This window comes from Pelecanus crispus, chromosome 14 (genome assembly GCF_030463565.1).
Source record: "Pelecanus crispus isolate bPelCri1 chromosome 14, bPelCri1.pri, whole genome shotgun sequence".
NCBI classification, from domain to species: Eukaryota; Metazoa; Chordata; class Aves; order Pelecaniformes; family Pelecanidae; genus Pelecanus; species Pelecanus crispus.
In genome coordinates, this window is record NC_134656.1 from 11,748,410 (window position 1) to 11,765,799 (window position 17,390).

The 17,390-nt window shown below is 48.4% G+C and overlaps 1 protein-coding gene across 1 annotated transcript; it reads right to left on the reverse strand.

Moving 5' to 3' along the window:
* ZHX3 (zinc fingers and homeoboxes 3) lies at positions 1-4,341 on the reverse strand. The gene is made up of 2 exons (XM_075721361.1): positions 1,560-4,341; positions 1-11 (listed from the first exon to the last, which is right to left on the reverse strand). The coding sequence occupies exons 1-2, from the start codon at positions 4,339-4,341 to the stop codon at positions 1-3; spliced, it is 2,793 nt and encodes a 930-aa protein (XP_075577476.1).
* Between the last annotated feature and the right edge of the window lie 13,049 nt (positions 4,342-17,390).

The window sequence follows — 17,390 nt, forward strand, 5'->3', positions numbered from 1 at the left end:
TCAGTCTGTTTCTGAAAAAGAACAGAGGTGTCAGAGACACTCCAGCTCATCACAGGGGCCTGCAACCCAGGTGGGGTGCTGGGTGGGGAGGAAGGGTGCAAGAATGCCTCAGGATGGGCAAAACTGGGAGCCTTGATGGAGTCAGTGGCAGAGAAAGGTTAGCCCCATTCAGAGGGGCCAGGAAACCCAAAATCCTCACAGGAGCCGAGCTGGGTTTTGGCCAGCGGCAGGGCTATGGCAGGACACAGCCCACAGCGGTCCAAAGCCATGCACCCTCACTGCACACCTCCTGCCCCTGCACCACGAGGAATGATGGGACCACCTTGCTCTGGGTGGCATAAAGCCACACTAGGAGGGTGCTAGCAGGTGCACGGCCATTGCCCTTTGCCATGGGCACAAAACCTGTCCCACCACCCTTCCCCGAACTGTTCCCACTGCAATGCTTCCTCAGCCTGCTCCTGCAGCCATAGCCGCTCCCCAGCAAAGCGCACAGGGCAACACACATCCAGACCTCTCAGCTGCAAGAAGAGCAAAGCCCCATTCAAAGCCACATTTCATCTCCTCTGCATTAGACAGGGGAGGGAAACAATGAATTTTAGTGGATTTTTTTTTTTTTTTAAAGCCTGCAGCCATGGCAGAAGTGTGTGGGAGGTTCCAAAGCAAGGCAGCAGGGCTGGAGAAGATCCCAGCTGCCCAGCATGCCAGCAAGGGGCTGCATGCGTGGAGCAGGTGAGGGGCTGCGCAGCCTGCGGCAGGACAGGGCAATTGCTCTGCTATCCCCAGCTGGTGGGAACCCCGCCAGGGAGGAAAGAGCCCCCAGCTGCACTTTTGAAGAGCCCATGGAGGACTTGGAAACCACCTCTCCTCTCTTCCACACACGTGTGCACACACACGCATGCATGCCTTTCAAAAGCAAGTCCTGGAGACGGGTAGGGCCAGCAGCTGTACACACTAGCCCTCCATGTCCTCTCCCTCCTTGCAGCCTCCATCTTTAACACCGAAGCCTTGCCCCATGCCAAACAAGGATGCTCACATCTGGAGAGCTGGTGGCAGGAGAGGGAAGGGAGAAGGCTCTTGCCTGCACAGGCAGGCAGGGGTTGCATCTGCTGCCCGAGGCCTGGGAAAGGCATGGAAGGAGCCAGTGGCATGGGGGACAGCAGCCAGGCCCCTTCCTTCCCAAATACTCATCCCCTTCATAAATAAGCCCAAGGGCCACCTTCCCCCAGGGCAGGTAAAGGGACCAGACACTCCTGCTGGTTTTACTTAGGCTGAAAATAAAGCCAGGATTGGGCTTCAGAGTGGAGCCAGTGACCAAGGCAGGCAGGGGCAGGCAGGCAGCTGCACTCACAGCATCCTGCTGTACCCTCCTCATCCTCCTTCCTTGACCCCTCTCTTTCCTTGGGGTTTCCTCACCCGCTTCCTCAGTTAAATCCCAAACAGCAACACCAGACACTAAACTCTTCCCTAAAGCCTCAGTTTCCCAAATGGGAACCACTCAGTGCCCCGTGCTCGCCCAAACCCCCCCATGGAGCCAGCCCTGCCAGAGGCAGGGGCCTTACCGAGCCGCGTGGCAGGCGGCAGGCCAGGGGTGTCGGGCGTCCCAGCGCTGCCTTCCTGGCTGCCCGGCTCCCACAACTCGCTGCTCTCTGACACCTCCAAGCCAGCCTCACACGGCCCTTTCCGGCTTCCCGCCATCTCACTGGCGCAGGCCTCCTCAGGGACGGTGCCCCTGCTCTCCTCCTCCACCTTCACCGCAAACCACACCTTCAGCTGCTGGGCACTGAGGTGGGAGCGCTCGCAGAGGCCAGGCAGGTCCTCCTCCCGCAGCCCCTTGTGCTTCTCGTAGTAGTCCTCCAGCACCTCCTGGCTGGCAGGGCTGACCTCCACCAGCCCCGGGGGGAAAACCCCCCGCCTGTAGTTCTCATACCACTTCAGCTGCCCGTTCTTGTAGCCATACCGGCTGTCCCCAAACCAGCGAATGACCTCAGCCCGTGGCAGGCCCGTCTGGGAAACAATGGCATCGTACTCCTGGTTTGTGGGCCGCTGGGTCTGCACGAACATTTGCTTTAGTAGATGCCGCTGCTGGGCCGTTTTTTTAAAGTTCAGTTTGGTTTTTGGAGGGGTGGGCGGCCGGCTGGAGCTGCCATCCCCTTTCTCATTTGCAGCAGCCACCGGTAACTCGCTTTTGCCATTGGACTCGGTCACTCGGAGGTTTTTCAGGTTGATTTTGATGGGACTCACTTTCCGCACCATTGAGTTTGGGTTGTTGCTGGAGGCATCGACTGAGCCATTTTCACTTGCGGTCCTCAGTTCATCTGAGGAGTCTTCCCCTTCCCCGCCGCCATTTTCTGCCTCTTCCTCCTCCTGCTGAGCCGCCTCCTCCACTTTCTTATTTTCCTCTGCCATCTTCTTCTTCCTCCTCTCCGAGAACCAGCTATCAATCTCCCTCCGCGTCATCTTAGTTTCCCCCCTCAGGCGGTTCACCTCTTCCTCTGCAGGAAGGGGATTTTGGGCAAAACTGCTCTCCAGTGCCTTCAGCTGCTCCGGTGCCCGCTCTTTGTACTTGGTTGGTGTGAAGTCAGGTGCTTGGTGCCATGACTGCCGCCGCGGTGGGTGGTGAGGGGCCGGCGTGGCTGCGGCCGGTGTGGCTGCCGCCGCCGCCGCCGGGCTCAGCTCAGCTCCTCTGGGCGAGACGTCAAAGGCTATTTCGGGCAGGGAATCAAGAGCACTGTCTCCAGGGAAGACAGCCCGGCTGCCTCTCACGTTCCTGTAGTGGTACCTCCTATCGCTGAACCATTTTCGAACCTCTTTGGTGGAAAGGCCCGTGATTTTTGTCAGCCGCTCGACTTCGGCCTGGCCAGGGAACTGGTTTCTGCAGAAGCTGCCTTTCAAGGCTGAGAGCTGCTCGTGGGACTTCTTGTTTTTGTACACGTTGGGATCCAGGAAGGTCTGCGAGGAGATGGCTGGGCAGGCAGTAAGCAGCGACTGGCCGCTGTTGACCACCTTTACCCCTGACGTGTTGCTGGAGCTCACCGTGCTGTGCTGTGCTGCTGGCTGTGACTTGGGGACAGAAGTCACCGCCAAGGTGAAGGAGGAGCTGGTGCCCTTCAACCCATTTGCCATGATGGGCTGCGTGACCAGCAGTCCCCCCGTGCCCTCTGGCTGCCCCACCACGTGTCCTGGTAAAGTCGCCTGAATAAGATGGGGGACGCTCCCAGGATTTGCAACCAGCGGTGTGTTCAAAACTGTAATGGTAGGTTGTGGCACGGACTGAATAACAGTGTTGAACATCTTCTTCCTGGCGTCTTCAATCTCCTCCGGTGACCAGCTGATGCCCTGCTTCAACCTCTGGGCAGTGAACCAGATCTTCAGCTGCTCTTCTGGGTACTTTGTCACCACAGTCAAGTAGCAGAGCTCAGCTTTTGTGGGGTAGGGGAACTTGTGGAAAGAGTTTTTGAGGAAGCTGTTGGAGTCCATGGCAGCATTGTACGTTGGAATGCTGCTCAGGGGAATCATCACCTTGGGAAGGGACTTGGACGTAGGTAGCTGCTGATGCAACGGGGGCTGCTGCTGCAGTGACACAAGTTGTGCAACACCCGTGTGCAGAACAGGCACATTTCCTATGATGGAGCCATTCACTATATGAGATGATTTTGTTGAACTTGCAGTAGGCTGGCTGACTGGCACGGACCCATTTGGGAATGAATGCTCTCCGTCTTTCACCTCTGACTCACTGCCCAGCTGACTTGACACATTCTCCTTCAGCATGTGGATTTTTTTGGCCTCTGGCTTACCTTTCATTATCTTCATGATGGGGGTTTTGGTAATGATAATTTCAGACTGGCCATCCACCCCTTCTTCAGGAAGGTCATGGCTGCTGGCTGCCTCACAGAGACTTTGCTCCACAGTTGTATGATTGTCCTGCTTAGCCACCCTCCAGATGAAGCTTGTTTCACCAGCGTGTGACTCTGCATTGTGGTGCAAGAGCCCTTCATGGCTATTTGCAAGAAAGTGGCACACAACACATGTAAACGCAGGGTCTTTACTAAAGTCTAAGTGCTCAGAGTCCAAGTGCCCAAAGAAGTGATGAACGTCTTGAGATCCAAAGTCACAAGACCTGCAGATGTAAGTGTCACTATCAGCAATACCGCGGTGCCCATTAGACAAAGATCCGTTATTACTGTTACTGGCACCAGTATCACCAGCTGCTGGCCCTTCTGCAAGAGCATCTTGTTGCGTTCCTTCACGATCATTTTCTACAGCATCCAGTTCAGTCTCCTGAAGCACCAGTGTTTTTACTGGTATCATGCAGGGAGTTGTGGATTTTCTTTTGCTAGCCATCACTACAATTGATCCAGATGATTATTTTTTCTTTCACTGAAATGAAATTAAAATTTAAAAAGCGCTATTGTAAGTGCTCTGTGGTGTAGATCCAGCAAATTCATGATGTCCCAGAGTTGTTGTCAAATGTTGACAAATGGTCATATGTGCCACTGAACCTGAGGACAAGGAGAGGGAGGAGGGGTTAGTTGCCTTGGCATTAGACAAAGCACAACTGTCCTGGTATTTAACTGTTTGACTTGATAAATCATTTTCAGCTTCTTTCACTGGAAAAATTTAACTTGACCTTGGATTTACTGTATTTTCACACATACAGCCTGTGAATTACCTGTTCAAAAACAAACACACAAACATGCTTCTTTTACAGCCCACATCAAATTCTCATCTGAGGAGGAAGAATGCCAAAATTTCCCCTCGCCCTGCCAAGACCCATCACCAGTATTTTGACGGGGAGAACCATGCCTGGGGTCCCTGTGCACCCAGGCTTCCAGCTCAGCAGCACACAGGAGGTGATACCAGGCAGGGTCACCTTGGGAAAGCCACCTGCTTTCCATCAGAAAAACCTGATGAAACATTTTCCCCACAGAACATTTTGATTTCTTCAAAATCAGCATTTTCCAAACATCCTATCAGGAAGTTTCTCGCCAGATTAAAGCACCACGCCCATGCCAAGGGTCTCTGCCTGCATAGATGCAGGGAGCAAGAAGGCTGCAGCCAGGTCCATGTATTTTAGCCTTCCTCGCTCAACAAGCCCGCAAAGCATTTGTGAGATTCCCTCCCCACCCCATGTATATTTCGTTACTGTTTAACAGCATCTGTTGAGTCTTCGTCTGGAGCTGCAAGAGAAGGTAAGGCCCCAAAATTCAAGGGCAGCATCACACACATGTTCCTGGCTCCCAGCCTTCCCCTCCCACCACCTTTGCAGCTTTTGGCATTCACAAAACTCAGTGTGCTGAGGGTATTTTTCTCTGCAACACAAGCCCATTTTGCTGGGGTTGGGGTGACCAGAGATCTGTCACATTAAAGAAAAAAAAAAAAAAAAAAAGGAATAATTTTTTCTATTCTTTCTTTTTTATTTTCCCCTGAAGCTAAAGCAGTTCCCAAACTGCTCCAGCCTGTAGAAGGCCAGGGCATTAGCCACAACCTTACTCCTAGCCTGATGTAGCTTTGCCATCTGCACAGCAGATGCTCCGTGCCCAAGATCACGACCCGAGGGCAGTAAAGCTGTCTGCTGCAGCTGGCATGAGGAGGCACTTGCCCGGTAACGCATCCGGATGACAGGGAAGGCAGCACATCTGAGGGAGCACATCTGCCTTAACCCCTCTGTCAACCTTTTATACAGCAACTCTGCCTTTTTTCTTTTAAACACAGGGTTAAAATGGTATTTTTCCAGACTGCAAGGTCACTTGGAAGCATACAGACGCACTGATTTGTATTACAAAGACTCAGTGCCAGATTTTCCTGGGATTTACAGTAACAGCGACAGAGCTTTATAAAAAAAACCTCATAAAAACTTGAACTTAAAAAAGACAAGACCAACTTACCATCCTACCAGATGACTCACAGAGGTAACTCCTATCAGTTACAGCAGTTGTGCACCAGTAGCTTTCTCATACCAGATATTCTGAGCTGATCTCATGCACTGCAAAATGCAGATCGGGCAAATGACTTCGTGGTGCTTATGCAATACCTCCTCTGCTTATTTTTGTTGGTAGCTTTTAGAACAGAGGAATGAAAGGTCCTAAAATGCAAAAAATCAAATGGAGGAAGTACAATTTGACCTCCGTAACTTCATTAGAAATTTTTTTAAAAATTGTTCTGAAAGCTGACATAATTTTTTCCAAACAGGAGGGCCTAGATGGCAGACTCTGGCCTCAGCAGCTCTCAGGCACTGTTTAAAAGACCGATGGGAAAACGTAACTTCCCGTTAATGTGGGCCGATCTGAGATTACAAAACAGTCCTGTAAATAGTGTTAGTCATCACTGAACTTGGCATCAGAAAAGACTGTTTCCTATGCTAAAGCCTCGTGAAAAGCTAGAAATTATAACTTTAAAAAAATCTATAAATAAAAAAGGTATTAAAGCTGTGATCTTGATTTAGACAGTGCGAACTGCATGCTCTCAATACGTGCTTTATGCCACTCTCATCCCACCTTTTCCTGGTTAGTCTTTCCCTCTGCAGAGGGCCAGAAAGTTATTCATTAGCATTAGCAAGTCGAATACTTGGATGACTATGAATGGGCTTTGCTATTCAGAGGGGAACAGCATCCATTTGACACCAATCCCAAGATCCTCATTTTTGATGCTAAGTTAAATATTACACAATTTAGCAGGGTACAATGACCTTACCAAGTTGAGTCAATTGGGAAAAAAACCCGTAAGACCAGCCTGAAGGCTACAAAATGTAGCTTTAAAGGCTGAAAGGCATTTCATGTCAGGGAAGCAACGGTAAAAGGGACTTCTTATTTAATTTTGTTCTGCAGCTCTAACACAGCGCAGGGAGAGACTGCTGGGGCCTCTGCAAGCTTCTTCATTTCCAGCAAACTCCTGATAGAGGTCCAGTTCCAGAGTCTCCATTACTGAGACAGCTCAAGTCCCAGACGGATCTCAACCAGCGTTTATGGAGTTGCCACATATCAAAAAGATGATTTTTATCTGTCAGAGTAAATTTGATACAGAGTGACTGAGATACACAAAGACTCCCACTGTGCCACGTTAACAGAGTGCCTCTCCCAAGCACACCGTCACTATTATTTTGTGTAAACATGAATGGCCTGACCCACCTATGGAGAACCTAAAAGCTCTGCATTTCATTTACCATCACATTTGCATCAAACTCCATGCTCTCTCCAACAAGTTTTGTTAAAAATGCAATCAAAGCAGCCCCAGCCACCACAGCTCTCCTGCTGGGGCTCCAATATTAATGCCACCTAAGAACACAGATTGCAAATTTAGCTCGAAGTGAATCACAGCACCAATTTACTGGGAAAAGAAATATTAATCAAGTGTACTATTTGTCCATTTCATTTCCATGGAACAGTTGCATAACCACATGTTCCGAGCATGTTTTATTCACTGCTCACCTTCCGGAATGCACTAATACTTTAATACACCAGTAATATATAACAGAATGGATAATTCACTGATTTCTCTGTCATTAAAGTAAGCAAGGCTGTTTTAATGGGTAGGGTAAATTAATGGCAGAAAAATTAATCAACTAATAAACAGCCTTACAATGAAGCTCAGTATACGACCACTGCAAATGCCTCAGACCAATCGGGATGGCCATGTATTATTTTATGATTAACTGGAGCAAAGAGACATTAGCTGAATGCTGAACCCAGCAGCCAGGAAGACAAAGGGATTGTACTTAAATTCATGGTTCCTATTTAATTTATACCTGCTAATTGAATAGTGAGGTAGCAGAGTAAGCACATCAAATGACCTATGCACCTAAACCTACCACTGCTGTTGGAAATTTGAGGGAAAACTGACTTGAAGCAGAGTCAAACCAATTTGGTCCCAGTAATGCTGAGAGAAACTAATGCTGGAAGGGAAGGCAACCCAAAGGCTCCTTTGGCCAGGTTGGATCCCAGTCCAGCACGTGGCTAGGAGTACATTTCTCTCATATCTAAAGCACCAGGAACTGGCCCTGGGGCTGATGTGTGTTCGCTCACACGACAGCAAGACAACTGTGCACACCTCGCTCCTGTGACAGGGCAGAGCAGCCCGGCCTTTGCACAACCCAAGTGAACAGCCTGGGTTCGGTTGTGGTTCCCCATCCTTTGACATATGGCCGTGACTGCTTGTCTGCACAGCTCCCAACTTAAAACAGTTAAAAAAAAAATCACCACAGGAAAGCTCTGCTCCACTGGTAGATGCAGTTTTACACTGTCGTCACCACATCATGGCTACAGGGACAGCCAGGTCAGTGGCCACCCAACAGTTTCTCAAGGGTTATGGCTCAGAAGTGGCAAGCCCTGTACTCGGAGCCAACAGTGAGGGCATAGGAACTGCAGGCTCCTGCACTGCCCAAGTCTACCCATCTCTCCTCCATGTAGGAGGCCCACAAAGGCCACATGACAGCGACCCACCTCCAGCTTACAAACAAGTAGAAGGAGCACCACAAGACATGCTAGGCTGTGATTTCAACTACCCCTAGCAATTCAGAAAATAATAATAGAGGAGGAAGATGGCAACTGTTTAATCTGGGGTCCCAATCTATGAAAACAGTGCAGCGTTTCTGCTAGAGACAGCTCAAAACCTACACGGCTGCTATGAGCATTCCCCTCCTGCCAACGCCTCGCATACCAGCCCTTCTTCCTCCCCAGCACAGGAGCCTTCCTGTCCCCATTGGCGGGTCCAAGTACACACCGCTAACCCTCTGCAGAGCAGCTTTGCCTCCGCTGAAGAAAACAATGCTGAGACCAGTCAAATTGAGCTTAGCAATTTCAGAAAATTTACTTCTGCAGAGATTAACAAAAGGAGGTTTCGAAATCTGCACTGCTGAGTATGAACTTTCAGCTTTTTCCAGCTTGGCTGGATATAACTGGTTTGGTTTTAAATGTTTCAGTGAATTAATGAGTTAGGTTGTTAATGCAAAACATTCATTCTGCGTAGTGCCAAGGTCCCCAGTTAGAAGATTAATTTTTGTGACCTTTTGCAAACCTCGCCTAGAAACAACAACCAGAAAATCCACCAGGCAGCATCATCGGCCAGCCAGTGCACAGCCAGGCACAGCAGCTCTGGTCCAACTACCCAGGCACGGGGATGATGGGACAGTCACCCTTCTCTGCCCCCAGCCCAGCCATTTCCTGGGTGCCCAACGCTCCCACCGGGGAGAAGGCTCCATGCGGACACATAGGATGGCTACATACTCTACTGTGGGTTCCAGTGTTTGATGCAGCTCTGCTGAAGAGTAAATGCTCAGTTAAAAAAAAGTAAAAAAAAAAAAAAATCTTTTAAAAAAAAAATCAACACCAAAATAGAAGTAAAATAACAGTTTTCTCAACACTTTCAGTGCCTGCCAGGCAGGCAGACACACTCCCCAGGTCAGAGACAAAGTTGATGTTTCTGTCTCATACAAAGCCAAGCACAATATTGGCACTTTAAATAATAGTGGTTTGTTTTTAAGCTGAAACTCTGCAGGCCCTGGCTGATAGCATAATATGGAGGGGAAAAAGAAAGGAAAAAAGAAAAAAAATCAAAGAAGGAAAAAAAAGGTTTTGTTTCTCCCCTTTAGGCTCTACCTCCAGCCAGGCCCAGAAGATGCATGTCTGTCTTTGGGAAGTCCATAGATGACTTCCCAACTTCCCATTGGTAATTAGCAACTAAAGGCCAGTAAATAAAAGATCCCTGTGGCCAGCACCAATGAGTGGGTGCTCTCTGCAGCACCCAGACCCAAGGGCTGAGACGCCTTCCCCTTCCCACCACCAAGCACCCCAGAGGGAAATCCCACCATGTTTCACAGCAGGTCTCCCCAGCATGGCAGACACCCAGTTTGCTCTGGGCAGTGCTGGGTGCCAGCTCAGTAGCCTGGGACTGGGTGCATTTACCTGGATGCTGGGGAGGGGAGGAAAAACAGGTCCACTCAGCAGCAAGTATGAGGTGTATGAGTAGCACAGCCCCATGGCGGCCCCCGTTGCCAGCCACGGCAGTCCTAGGACTCTATTTCTCTTCAGTTGGGCATTAACATTTGTTCTGCATTTGGAGTCCGTTTATGAGAAGTCATGCAGGAGTTTCACCAGTTTTATTAATTTATTGCCAAAATGTGCCCAGTGTGGGCTGGCAGGAGAGAGGAAGGTTGGAGACTGCTGCACTCTCCAGACCCAGGTGAGAAGGGGCAAAGGCTTGTTCCCTGGCTAGCGGCTACCCCACACCAGCTCTAACCTGGGTTTCACTGCCATGGACTTGGAGTCACAGGCTTTGGTTACAACAAAAGTGTAATAAAGCACAGAGAAAAGGCATGCAGCAGCATCACCAATGGGCTTTGAGGACACAGTCCCCTGCCAGGAACAGGGCAGCTATTACTAATCCATCCCAGGGACACACTATGTGGATGGATGTACTCTGGCAACTCAGCAAAGACCTCTCCAGGCTACATCCCTGTGGTTCGCTACGGACAGACACAGAGTGAACAGCACACCTCTCCAGGGCAAATCCCAACTTCCCGGGTGCGGATGGGACCTCTCTTAGCTACGCCAGCATGGCTCTCTAACAGAGAAGAAAAGGAAAGATTTGGCAAGTCTGAGCTCCGCTGTTCCCAGTCTGTGGCTGTGCATCCCAGCTAGCTGGGGTCCAGCCATCCTCCCTGGGTAACTGTTTGCAAAGCCTGCAGCTGGAAGTCACGGGACAAGATCATCTCTAGCAGCCTAAAAACACCAGCACCAGAGCATCACCCTGGCTCCTGCAAGTGCCACACTGTGCCCTTGCCTAGGGCTAGCACCCGTAGGTAGCATCTGCCACCCAGAGCCTGGTCCATAACCCAGACCAAGGTCATGACACACTTAATTCTTCTGGGGTTTAACCCCATATGGGACTGCAAGTTCCCATGAATGAACAGTTAACAAGATTTTCCCCTCCAGAGCAGATTGCTACTGCCCCAACACTGCAGGCACTCAAAACTCAGGTGCTCTCAACAAGAACAGGGAAAGCAACCAGCAATAAAATCACTGCAACCCGAGAGAAGCCACGCAGGCAAGAAAAGCCTCTTCACATCTTATTATTTTGAACCGCACAAATGTACAAACACATGCACAAATTTCAGCAGTTTTGAGCTTCAAGCAGCATCACATAGTCAACATTTGTACTAAGGAACAATTTCTCTTTATGTCAGCTGGTCAGGGTGCTTTGTAGCTTAAGCCTGGCTTTGAAAATGCGTGTACAGTCTAAAGGCAGTGGAAGCCAGTTGACTGCACAATCGTATTCATTCTCCATTACTTGGCAGGCCTAGAGTAGAAAAGCGTCTTTCCCATTTAAGTTCGTTAAACAGAGCTATTCATTAAAAATTCACCCTTCTACAAACTGCTGTACTTCTCCATTTAAAATTTGCCTTTAAGGGAAGACCTCTCTCCTCTGCCCCGCAACACTCTTCATCGCCCTGTTTCAAGTTGTCACCCATTTACAAGCTGTGTTTTCAGATTGTTCTTGTGCTTCTGCAACAGCTGCAACCCACCTTTACAGTCGTTACCTGGTAGAGGCTGGCTTGCTGCCTTAGCACTTGGGGACTAACGGTAATTATCTCCACTTTTTTTTCAGATGAGCACAAAACCGAGATGGAAGGCTAGAAAGAGGTGGCTGAAACAGAACACGATTAGAGTATAAAAATAGGTCACTAGGATAATATAACCTTTAGACTGTTGGCAATGTGCCCCTCTTAGAGACAAGCCTGCATGCTATATTTCAGGAAAATGTCAGGAATAAAAAAAAAACCACAATACATATCAAAACAAAACCACTGATCATCTCTCGGAGCTTTGCGTGCTTCTGTTTGAACATCACTAACATTAATTCACTCACTCCTTTTCCTCTGCCCTCATCTATTTGACTGAGCACAAAATAAATGTTATGCAATCATACCATTAACATTAAAAAAAAAAAAATCTCCTCTGGCATAGAGGATTCATTACAGATTTGCTCTGAGTGACACTATCTTAGCAGGGTTCATAGTCCCAGCATCCCAGGGACCCACCTCCATAGCTTCAATCCTCACATTTTGTCCATGTTGCAAAACATTCCTGGCATCCCCCCAAAGGAAAAGGTCCAGCAGACAGATAATCATCTCTCAACAGAGCCAGATCCGAGGTTAATGCTACCAGAAGAGGATACCAGATAGCATTAATGGAGCTTCAAGAAGTCCCTCAGCTCATCAGTATCTGGCTCTCCCATCACCTCACACTCAGCTGGTGAATACCAGCAGGTTAGTTTGTGCCTGAAGGGGACAGTATGAGAACATTGGTCATGTTTATAAATGCACAGGAGCTCCATTTTCAGGCCCTTGTGCTTTCTCTAGGAGGTTTTCTTTTTGCTGGTGTTATCAGGGATATGTTTGTGATTGCAGCTTGATCACAGGCACCTCAGATGGACCCACACAGGTCAGTAATATTCTCCCACACCAGGTTCGGACTTGCTACGTGCCTTGTGATCCCACGCTTAGAGCTTATTATCAAGCATCACCATTTAGGTGGGGCAAGACCAGCTTTGGCAGATGCAGCACTTTGGAATGCATGTGAAAAGGGGTCAGTTACACCTAAAATACACTTCTTTGTATTATTATTATCTGAAATTGTTGAACTTGCTCCAAGCCAAAAAACTACCAGGGAGCTCAGAGTAAAGACTCCCGGCTCCCAAAGCAAAATGAGAAGCAGAGGTAGATCTTGGTCCATGTCAAATTTCTGAGAAGGGTACTTGAGTCTTTTAAATCAGCAGGAAATGCTTGGCCAAGCCAGCGAGGAGTCCACAGGTATGAGCACCCAATGGCAACAGAGCATGTGAAGCACAGAAGCCCATCATGCTCTTAGTGCTGCTGCAGCCTGCTCAGTCCCAAGGAGTCATTTTGGGGGAAGCCTCTGAGCTCGTGTTTCTGAAGCACTTCTGCTCACAACCCCAATTCCAGGTTTGTACATCCACCTCCATATGGGTGACCCTATTTGGGCTCCATCACCCCAAATTCGGGAACCACAGCTCTAGATGCTACCACATTTATTGTTAAAAGAAAACCAGCGTCAGCTTTTATACCAGCACCAAAACAATCCCGCAGCAGAACCACAAACCCAAAAGCCTGCTAGAGGGTCACACGGATTTCTCACCAAGCATCCAAGTCCCTTGTGCAACAAAGGAACGCTTGCTGAAGACAGGCTGATCACCGGTTACCAAGCAGCCATGTAAGGGACAGACCCGCAGCAATTCCAGGGAAATAAAGAGTGTCCAGAGCTTTAAAACAAGATGTGGGTGGGAAGGACTAAACCAAGCTACTAAATAGTACCAGACAGCAAGCGTAGGGCACTGGAGCTGATCATCTGCAGCACAGACTGAAGACTATTAGAGTGCTGCATCCCCTTCCCAGCTGAGCATTTTTGTATTACTTCATCCACTGTGCCCTTTTGCAATATGCTAGCTTCAAGAGCTGCGTTACGTTCTGGCTCAGCATCAGCTCCCATTCCCCCACTTACAGTTGCTATAACCAAAAAGACAACTGCGAAATACTTCGGCTGAAAGCAATGAACCAGGGTTTGGCAGGTCAGGATCATGGATTTTTTTTTTTCTCCCCCGTGGATCCTACTTTAGAGTCGTCCTTTCAGACCTTGAGCACAGCTGATGGCTTTTGCAGCTTATTGAGTCCACTGGTTTATGGCAATGTTTTTCTGCTCACTGAACTGGCTCATTCTTTTAGCAGAACAAACTGTTCCACGTTGAAGCAGGAGTTGGCTGTGTTTTAACAAAGGATTTTTCCCTTCTGACTGTTTTGCAAAAGACCCAAAAAAAGGAGTTTGGAGCCAAGTTACAAAAGGTCAGGAGAGGCAAGTCAAGCACTGGGTGTAGTTCCTGTATGTCACAGCCAGTCAAGGAAATGGGTGGGGAGAAGAGGAATGGCATTTCAAGCTGCAGTAATATGTATAAAGTGATATTAATGAGGAATGGGCTTTTGAATGAGGATGGCAAGTACGTAGGCACTATAATTTTTGCTTTACAAGAGCAGGCTTGTTAGGTAGGCTGAGCTCTCCGCAATCATTTATCCATGTGAAGTATGCATTTGAGAGAGTTCAAGCAGCGCCAGTAGCAAGAAAAAGGCAGTCATCTTTGCTTCCCCTCCCCAACCTGATTTCAAGCAGCTACCATACTTTCATCTCCCATCAGCCAAACGAATATTCAAAAGGCTTTTTCCAAGTGAACGCCAGTCAATCACCAGCACAATGCTTGGGGAAAGAAATACTGGGCTGAGACACCCCCATGGGACTGGCATCTTGTCTCCCCCACTCTGCTCTAGCATTCCACCCATTTTTAACGCGGGGCGAGGTACTCCTGCAGAAGTTTGCTGGGTGCCACGGCTGCTCTGCCTGCTGCTCTGCCTGCTCCTTTCCCTGCCATGCAGTGGGACAACACCTCTAGAACAGAGCCGCTCCATGGAGGACAAGCAGCCATTAGCAAGGGTGTTACGGATAGGGAAGGACCCCGGCACTGTGGTCCTAAAAACACAGCCCTCCCTAAGGAGCTGATGACAGATCTTCCCTCTCCTAGAGGCCGGGACCACAAATGATTCTGGCATTGGATGGACAGGTTTTTGGCGAGGCCCCACTCCCTGTTCAGCAGCAGCAGCTGGCAAGGCCAGGGTCTTTCTGTGCTATGCATGGTGCATGGACGACCCAAGATGGCCAACTCTGGCCTTGCAGATGTTGGGAGGAGGGGAGCCAAGGGGATCTGCAACAGTTGACAGTATGTCATGCCTAACAGTCAAGCTTTTCCAGGCCTCACAGGATCCTTGAATAGAAGGAAACCACCCATCACTGGAACACAGCCACTTTTGTGGCTGGAAGGGGCAGATGTTCAACCCCATACAACAATGCAACACAACAGTTGAGACTGTAAGTGAAGAATGCTGCATCCACTTAAATCCGAAGAGGGAAATTAGGGACACCATCTAATTCTAGAACTACCACTTGGTTCTGATGCTTACAGTTCACATACCTACTCTGCAAGAGTGACACAGGGTTTTCTTCCATTGCCTTAGAAGAGATAACACCCTGGCCTAAAATGTTGAACCACAAGAACTTCAGAAGTATATGGTCAGACTAGCAAGTTTTCAGCTCCTTCATCTGGAACACCATTTTCTTAAAAAGTCCAGCTCCTTTAAGTACTTATGTAAGTGACATACTTGCAGAAGTCCCCAGTTGCCAATAGGTCCTGCTGGCATAGAGGAGGGCAGACCATTAAGAAAGCTCAGCATCCTAAGAGCCAAACCCTTTGCTGAGATATGCCTGATGAGAAGCCAAGCTTCAGAAGTCCTCCTCACCGCAGCTAACATTAGGTGCTCCACCACTCAGCTGCCAAGAGCACCACCACCAAATCCTCATCCACTGACCCCCGAGAGCTCACAGGGGGCCACCTTTGCCCTTTCTCTGAAATACTCAATGTTTCAGGATTGATAGTAAGAGAAAAATGGATTCGGGATTTCATTTGAGATCTCCACAGGCAAGATCCAGGCGTCCGAATCGTGCACCTGCCAGCCAAATGCAATCCTTGTCATCTGCTCTCTGGTTTGAAAATTGTATTTGTTCAAAACCATTTGTCAAGCCACTCTGGACAGTACGCAAAGATACAGAACAAAGTTCAAGGGTTATTTGTGATATGAACAGCACTTGTCAGGACTCTACTCTTCCTCCAGCTGTTTAGTGATACTTGGAATGGATTGTCCTTAATAGAGAGTCAATTATTTTTTTAGTTGAAAACTCACCATCCTCTGTAGGTCAGCTGTGAGCTGAAAGCATCCCAGTTATTTACTGCTGAAAGTTAAAGGAATTTCCTTACTCTCAGAAGACAGACATTTAAAATTAGTTCCAAGTAGAGTTGTGATAAACAAATCATGTTCTTCTCCTTTCCCTCTCCTGTTTTTTTGTTTGTTTGTTTTTTAAATCATGCCTGCTGGTCTAACCAGCCTTTTCCTTAGCTGCCCTCTGCAACTCCTCATTTAAAAATTCATTCACAAGGATGCAGGGGAACTCTTCTGAGAAAAATCAGCAAAGCCAGATCCTGCCTTCAGAGTTCTCCCTTCAACACTCGATCCCCTGGGGACCTCATTTTTTGAACACCATTAAAAAAAACTCCAAACCACCAAGTATTTGGCTTTTTTTTTCCCCTTCCTCTGAAGAGTGGAAGGTTGGGAGTTGGGTTGTTACCTTCCTACAGGGGACATGGGCTCAGGACTTCAGTGCTCTGATGATGGCCAGCTGCTGGAGAGTCTTGCTGCCTGGAAGACAAGCTCACCAGCCCGCTCCACCTACCCTGCTCAGCAGCTGGGGGATGGAAAGAGCTTTCGGCAGACGGATGAGGAAGACAAGAGGTGTTTTAAAACAGTATGATGACCCAAGTAAAGGGTTTGGGGTTTTGGACTGAGGACTCCTGCAAGCCTTCATTCAAAATACTGATGTACTCATTCATTTGTGGATCACAAGGCCTTGATACAAGGAGATTCATTTAAAAAATTCAGGCACACTGGGAGAATTGCCCATGAACTGCCAGCAATTACTAAGTCTCCACTCTGTATTCAAAGCTCTATACAATAGAGTTTATTATTTTTAAGCCTTTCAAACATCAATGTAGTGAACTTAAGAGCGCTATTTGGAAGATTAAGATATGAACACCACCATATTATTCAATTTAGCTCCAACACTGAGCACTTATTTTTCTAAAGAGTCACAGCTAATACTACATTTCCAACTGCCAACAGAGACAAATACTTACAGCTTTAAGTCACATTGCAGCATGGTCTTGTAAACCAAATTTAGGAAATAAGAACAAGGAAATTACTATCATTATGCAAATACTGCCCAATTACTGCCAAGCCATACCGAACTTATCTTCAGTTCTTGGACGTAGCCTTCAAAAATACACCCATAGAAATTACAACCCCAGGAAATCCCCGCTTTCTGTGCGTGCAGCCAGGTGTGAAGTTATTAGTACATCTCCAACAGCTGTATTAGATAAATTTTCTAAATATTGTATATGTTCATACAAGTGCAAAGAGGCTTGCTACCACCTCACCACCCCAGCTCATTGCCTGCTTAGGACAGCCCTGCAGAGGAGAGTGGCAGCTCTGGGTTTTGACAACGATGTGCCAACCCCAAGGGCTCCTGACATGTGTGTTTGGGTCTTGCTCCCATGTTCTCAGCCCGTGTAGTAGAAACCTCGGTCCCATCCCCACAAGCAGGTGCTGGCTCACCTTGAATGAATGACACCATTTGCTTTTCCAAAGAGTTCTGCGCAGACCCCTTTACAGAATTAAGGCTGCTGCTGAGCTGCACTGCTGGCTCAGCTCCCCCGTGTCCTATTTTGGG